This window comes from Anguilla rostrata, chromosome 4 (assembly GCF_018555375.3).
Source record: "Anguilla rostrata isolate EN2019 chromosome 4, ASM1855537v3, whole genome shotgun sequence".
NCBI lineage: Eukaryota > Metazoa > Chordata > Actinopteri > Anguilliformes > Anguillidae > Anguilla > Anguilla rostrata.
In genome coordinates, this window is record NC_057936.1 from 39,264,181 (window position 1) to 39,271,745 (window position 7,565).

Genomic DNA, 7,565 nt, shown 5'->3' on the forward strand with positions numbered 1-7,565 from the left:
GCTGGAGATAGTTTGGTCCATGTCCCCAAATAAGTGGAAACTGTTATCAGAAGTGATCACACGACTATATATATATATATATATATATATATATATATATATATAATGTATTTAGGCTGATAACTAACAAAGTTATCAGCCTATTTTCAGTAAGATTTTTTCAATTTTCAATAAGATTGAGGAACTCCTCACTAATTATCATCCAAAAAGCATAGGAATAGGCAGGGCCCAAAGGTGAACACTTACTCTGCAAGATAACTGCTTCCCATTTTGTGACTCTACGACACTGTTGGATCCTGTCAGGTTACTTTCCAAAGCGATATCATCGGGAATATGCTTGTGGCATTTCTGAAACCGGTGTTATACTGCAGGTGAAAATAAGGCAGAAATAAAAAAATATAGTGTATTAATCTAATTTAATTTCCTATACGTTGTTTGCAGACATAATTACAGACTGGCCAGAGGTCACCTGTGATGATTAATGAGTGAAATTAATGATTTATCTTGTCCTGCCGGCAACTCTAATGTAATTAAAAGACTTAGTAGACTAAGATGAAACACATAGGTAGCCTGCATGCCTTAACCTCTACTTTGGACATGCTGCTATATTAATTTTAATAAGGCATTTAATTAATATCTTTATAAATAAAGGGGCCTGGTTTCATTCTTGATTTGAAGTCAAGACAATTGACCATTTTTAGAGTCACTTCATGGAATCCTAGCAGCATTTTTATTCTATTTTTCCCCACAAGTAACATTATCATTATACAGTACAGATACAGAAACAAATCATACAAAAATGACACAATTTCAAATTTGATGTTCATTGCTGTATGCCTTCTATTGTAATAATAATTATTCTAAATCCTGACTTGCTAAGAATATGGTGCATACATGCCAGACAATCAGTGTTAATCAGTGTTATCCTCATCCTCCTCCTTATTTTAGTGCTGGTACTGCTCGTGGAAGTCTGATAGATGTAATTCAATACTTTTTTGTTGATCTTTATTCGAGACTGAGTTTCAATTAAAATGGCAGTTGATCATACATTACTTGTTGAGAAATTGCTTGACACATACACACATACAGGCAACATGCACACAACATACACAAGTAAGCTAATACATATACTGCACATACACAAACAAGCACAACACAAGGCCAAATGGATGACTAGGTCCATCAGGAAGACTCATCATCACAGCCTGAATGATTCAAAGCATTTCAGAGCAAAAATAATTGGTCATGATCTTTGTAAAGGGTATCTGATTTAAATCAATTCATAGAAGATAAACTTAAGCCACTGAACCGTTTAGCTTTGTTCTCTCTTAGAGCATCTTTTGGCATATTTTTATATTTGTCTTCCCTTTTCCTAATACATGTGACATTTCTGATAAATTGCTTTGCAAAGTAGGGTAGGCAAAATTTAAAAAATCTAAATCAAAGACCTCACAAAACCACATCCAATTAATGGAATGCTTTTTACAGTGTTGTCCAGATATATTTTCAAAGCTGAGCTATGCATGATATCAGTAAAATGTATACAGGGCCTTTGGAAAGTATTCAGACCCCTTCACTTTTTCCGCATTTTGTTACATTATACAGCCTTATTCTAAAATTGATTCTTAAATGGAAAATGATTGGAACCACCAGGACTCTTCCCAGAGCTGGCCACCTGGCCAAAGTGAGCAATCAGGGGAGAAGGGCCTTAGTCAGGGAGGTGACCAAGAACCCGATGGCCACTTCGACAGAGCTCCAGAGTTCCTCTATGGAGATGGGAGAACCTTCCTTGAAGCACAACCATGTCTACAACACTCCACCAATCAGGCCTTTACGGTAGAGTGGCCAGACGGAAGACATTCCTTAGTAAAAGGCACATGACACATGACAGCCTGCTTGAAGTTTGCCATGCTTCTGGGTGTGCGCAGTGGTATTGCTGGGCCAGCTGGTATGCACAACGACACACCTAGAAAATATGAAACAAATATGAACTTTTTAAATGACTTTTTAATCTATCAATGGTTCTTTATTTACAGGAGCACACTTTTCCTCACCTAGCTTTAACCCTCCTATTATCTTTGGGGTCAGTTTGATCCCATTTAATGTTTAACGTCTCTAAATAAATGATTGACATCTTTTTTTTTTGCTTCATATTTAATGATTTTTCCTAATTTAATGGGGACAACTGGGTAAACATAAAATTAACATGATGATATGTTTTCAATGTCCTGTACACATTTTGTACGCATCGGTGTTCTTTGGGGTCAATTTGCCCCAGGCTGTTTAGCTGTATAAAACATATAAGAAATATCAACATTTTATACACATTTGTTTTGGTTGTTTTGGATGATATTGAGGTCACTATAACATGCAATTTCATAATCTTAAAAAAACTTCCCTCTGCTTTAGGACCCTAACCTAACATAACCATACCTGTAGTTGTGCGAGAACCACTGATAGTTCACTTTCCCGCGCCGTGGGGGAGGGGAAATATGGTTCCCGCAAGGACATTGATAGTTCACACAACATAAGGGAGGAGCAAACATATAAAAGCTCACACAGCAGCCTTATAAACCATTTCTCTTGGTGCTCTGTGTGCTCTCTTCATGCTCTCTCTCAATTGAAAATTTCTGTATGATTTTATTTACTCTGACTCCCCGATTGTTTTGTTTATTTTTATTGATCTTATGGGTTTGATTGCTCCTTTTTATCAGGTACTTTTATTTTATGTTGTATTGTTAGTAACTCCTGTGTTTACTGCTGCCTATTTTGACCAGGTCACTCTTGAAAAAGATTTTTTTTACCCGGTTAAATAAAGGTTAATAATAATAATAATAGTATAATAATACTAAGAATAATAATAATAATCATAATAATAATAATAATGACCTCTAAGCAAAAGTTTTCTGCCAATGAGGTTTTGTCACAGCTCTTTGGCAGTGAAAGTGACATCGAGGAGAATGTGTCTGAGACAGAGGATAATGTTGAGGAGGACCCTGATTATGAGGCATCCTCCTCTGATGAGAATGAGACCCTTAGTGTTCACCCTCCTGTTGTCTCTCAACCACCAGCAGACACGTTACCTTCCAAAAATGGAAAGTTATTATGGTCCCTCTCCCCACTTGAACGACAGGGTAGACTTATGCCCTATTCGCACGGGATTAGTATTACCTGGGGACCTCTAGTAATTTGTAATAATTGCGGAGGTCATCTGCGGTCTTAATCCCGTGCATTACATTACATTACATTACAGGCATTTGGCAGACGCTCTTATCCAGAGTGACGTACAACAAAGTGTATAACCATAACCAGGAACAAGTATGACAAAAACCCTAGAGCAGTGGTTCTTAACCTGGGTTCGGTCGAACCCTAGGGGTTCGGTGAGTCGGTCTCAGGGGTTCGGTGGAGCCTCCGCCGCAGAGGTCCACCCCTCAGTCTAGTCTGCAGTTAGTGGGCACAGTCATTGAAAGCGTCCTGCTTTGAGATTTCCTACCGGTCCGCTTTGAGGTCGCTGGTTTATGCAGCAGAGTGAGACCTCCCTATCAGACCGCTTAGAGAGGGCTGTATATGTGTCTGAGTGAGACTCCCTACCGGTCCGCTTTGAGAGCGCTGGATAAACAGCAGAGTGAGACCTCCTTCTCAGTCGGGACCACACACCGGAATTAGCCCGTTATCTCCCGAGCGCCGATCCAGGCAAATAAGCTCCTGCGGCCGGCGATCTAAAGGGTCAATCGCCGTACGGACTCACGACGTGGCGGCGGGGAACTGGTACTTTTACCCACGGTGATGACACGTTGTAAAACGGCTGTAAAGGAGTGGACGCGCTGCCAGCGTATCACTTCCTGTTTAACAACACCTTCTTTAATAACCCTCCGTCTGACCAGCGGTGTGCGTCAGTGACGTTGGGTTAGCGTTAGTGACGCCGACCCCACGTCCACCTCCAACCGCCACAACGTGTGACTGTCGGTGTGTCGTGTGATTTCTTACGGAATATTTTAATCCATGCTAACTATGTCGGGCAAAAAAAGAAAGTGGTCGGACGAATATGTAAAACATGGATTTACATGTATCACGGAACGTGACGGGAGTCAGCGTCCCATCTGCATGATTTGCAATGCCAAGTTGAGCAACTCTAGTCTCGCACCTGCAAAACTGAAGGAACACTTCTTGAAGCTGCATGGAGATGGGGAATACAAGAACACAACGCTTGCTGAATTCAAGGTGAAGAGAGCCAGATTCGACGAAAAGGCCACTCTGCCCGCTCTTGGATTTGTACCCATCAACAAACCGATCCTCACAGCATCGTACGAAGTTGCTTATCTGATCGCAAAGCAGGGCAAACCGCACACCATTGGCGAAACACTCGTAAAACCAGCTGCGTAAAAGATGGCGAATCTGATACTCGGAACAGCGGCTGAAGGTAAATTATCCCAAATTCCTCTTTCAAATGACACCATCAGCGACAGAATAGAGTGCATGAGTAAAGACATCTTGGCTCAAGTAGTCGCGGATCTGATTTCAAGCCCGGCAAAATTCAGCCTTCAACTCGACGAGACCACCGACGTTTCCAATCTAAGCCAGCTTGCCGTTTTTGTGCGCTATGTGAAAGACGACATGATAAAAGAAGAGTTTTTATTTTGTAAGCCTCTTACAACAACAACTAAGGCAGCCGATGTGAAGAAGCTTGTGGATGACTTCTTCAGAGACAACAACCTTTCATGGGATATGGTTTCTGCAGTTTGTACGGACGGAGCTCCAGTGATGCTGGGAAGAAAGTCTGGTTTTGGTGCGCTAGTAAAAGCCGATGCACCGCACATCATTGTTACGCATTGCATTCTGCACAGGCATGCGTTGGCAACAAAAACCTTGCCGCCCAAAATGGCAGAAGTATTAAAAATTGTAGTGGAATGTGTGAACTATGTGCGAAATGGTGCTCTGAGACACCGCATCTTCAGTGAGCTGTGTAAAGAAATGGGCTCTGAATTCGAGGTACTTCTTTACCATTCGAATGTTCGGTGGTTATCCCGGGGACAGGTGCTGAATCGTGTTTTTGCCATGCGTGTGGAATTAGCCCAGTTTTTGCAAGAGCACCAACATTTTCATGCAGATTGCTTCAAAGATTCTGAGTTCATTCTCATTTTAGCATACATGGCTGATATATTCGCAGCTCTCAATCATCTAAATCAGCAGATGCAGGGTGGTGGAGTTAACATAATGGAAGCAGAAGAAAACCTGAAGGCTTTTCAAAAAAAGTTACCGTTATGGAAACGACGAGCAGAGAACAACAACTTCGCAAACTTCCCCCTTCTGGACGACTGTGTAAGTAAGATCGAAGATGTGTGTGGACTTGGAGACATATCTGTACCCATGGAACTGAAGCAAACAATTGCCACGCACTTAGATGAGCTTGCGAAGTCTCTCGATGGATACTTCCCTACAAGAGCATCATATCCAGCATGGGTGAGACAGCCGTTCACGTTTGCTATTGAGACAGCAGATGTCAATGATGAATACCTCGACGAAATCATTGAACTTCAGCAGAGCCAGGTTCAACAGCAACTCTTCAGAACAACAACGCTCTCAACGTTTTGGTGTCAACAAATGGAAAAGTATCCAGTTATTGCTAAGAAAGCCCTGGATTTTTTTGTACCATTTTTGACAACATATCTTTGTGAGCAATCGTTTTCGAGGATGCTGGACATAAAAACTAAGAAAAGGAACAGACTTTGCTGTGAAAATGACATGAGACTGGCACTTTCCAAGGTGAAGCCACGCATATCTGAACTGGTCTCTCAAAGGCAACAGCAGAAGTCACACTGAGGTAAGTTGTTATGAGTTCATGCACTGTGTTGGTTTTGTTATTTGAACAAGGTGATATTAATGCACAATTCATTTCGTGCACCAGTAAAAAAAATCATATTTTATTTTTTACTAAAGAAGGGTTCGGTGAATGAGCATATGAAACTGGTGGGGTTCGGTGCCTCCAACAAGGTTAAGAACCACTGCCCTAGAGAGAAGTACCGGTCCAAGTGCAGGGAACAACCGTATAGTTCAACTTGGAGCCTGAAGGTTAAACTGATTAACACTAGCACAACGAGAACGGCAACAACGCAGTCTATGGAAAAAAATACAAGCAGTAGTTAAGACAGTTAATGCACCTAAGTCACCTACGAAACAGCTGCCTAGTTACAACCCTAAGCTTACAGTCATTTACAGGGGGGTAGGGAGGGATGGGGAGAGGTGCAGCCTGAAGAAGTGAGTCTTCAGTCGTCGTTTGAAATGGGTCAGTGTCTCAGTTGTTCTGACCTCCACGGGGAGGTCATTCCACCATCGTGGGGCCAGAACAGACAGGAGACGTGTTCTGGAAGTGCAGGTGCGAAGATGGGGAGGTGCCAGGCGTCCTGAGGTAGCAGAACGGAGTGATCTGGCTGGCATGTAGGGTTTGAGTGCGAATCTGCCATGTCCATAATTTGCCTGGTCCAATATGACGGCGACGTTGACGTATCACACAGGGTTCGTACGATCATGAAAAACCTGGAAAAGTCATTGATATTTAAAATGCAATTTCCAGGCCCTGGAAAAGTTATCGAAAATAATATTTTTTGAAAAGTTTTGGAAAAGTAATGGAAATATAGCTAAAGTTGAATCAAATACAATTGCTAATTAATCCAATCATAAAAATAGTATGTATAGTAATAAAACGTAAATTGTGGTGGTGTGAGAAGTTAATTCGGTCTGGCTCAGTCTGTTTACAGGCACGCCCAACAGGCACGCTTCTGCTAATGTAGCAGTTAGTAAACATAGGCCCTACTGTGCCAACAATATGCCAGGGAAGTTGATATATTCAATAATATATCAGGGCTCGAAATTAACTTTTTTACTTGGTAGCACTGGTGCTCCCAATTTCAAAAAGTTAGGAGCACCCACCAAAATGTAAGGAGCACCAACAATATATGCAATAGATTTTTTATTGATAAAAAACGACAATATAACAGTACGGTTTACAAGTAACAGTTAAACTGTCACGCCTAAAATGTGTCGACTCTTCAAGGAATTGCGTGTTATGCATTCAAACGACAAAGCGCTTCTCGTCACATTAATACCGCTAATTAAATCAACCGCCAGTAAACTGCATCGGAGAAATTAGCTTCAACAAAACACTACGTTAATGTTTCAAAAAAAATGCCGTAATCGTTCGCTTCAACTTTTCAGCTTTCGATAACGCTAATAAATTGAACATAAACTTTTGTCTTCAGGTAACATAAGTAAACACATTAGCTCTCTGTGTCGCGTGACAGTGGAGTGCTGCAAAAGGGAGTGACTGAAGGCTAATATTAACCAATTTAAAATCAGCATTAAAGGTAAGAATGTCAAGCTCACGATTGGTTACAAGGGTTACCGTCAGCTCACAAGGCACATACTGAGTGTACTAACTAGCGAATGTACAGAGGAAGAGACGTTCGACTGAAAAAAGAAAAAAAAAAAAGGTTGCACCAGAACAATTATTTGCACTCAATCAATCAATCAAATTTTATTTATATAGCGTATTTTACAACAGTTGTCAC

At 41.1% G+C, this 7,565-nt stretch overlaps 1 protein-coding gene across 1 annotated transcript; it reads left to right on the forward strand.

Moving 5' to 3' along the window:
- The first annotated feature begins 4,386 nt into the window (after nucleotides 1–4,386).
- On the forward strand, nucleotides 4,387–5,820 carry LOC135254112 (protein FAM200C-like). The gene has a single exon (XM_064334064.1). The coding sequence runs from the start codon at nucleotides 4,387–4,389 to the stop codon at nucleotides 5,818–5,820; it is 1,434 nt and encodes a 477-aa protein (XP_064190134.1).
- Nucleotides 5,821–7,565: the final 1,745 nt, after the last annotated feature.

Coding starts and splice junctions, on each gene's coding strand:
- LOC135254112 (XM_064334064.1), top strand. CDS start 4,387: ATGGCGAATCTGATACTCGGAACAGCGGCTGAAGGTAAATTATCCCAA.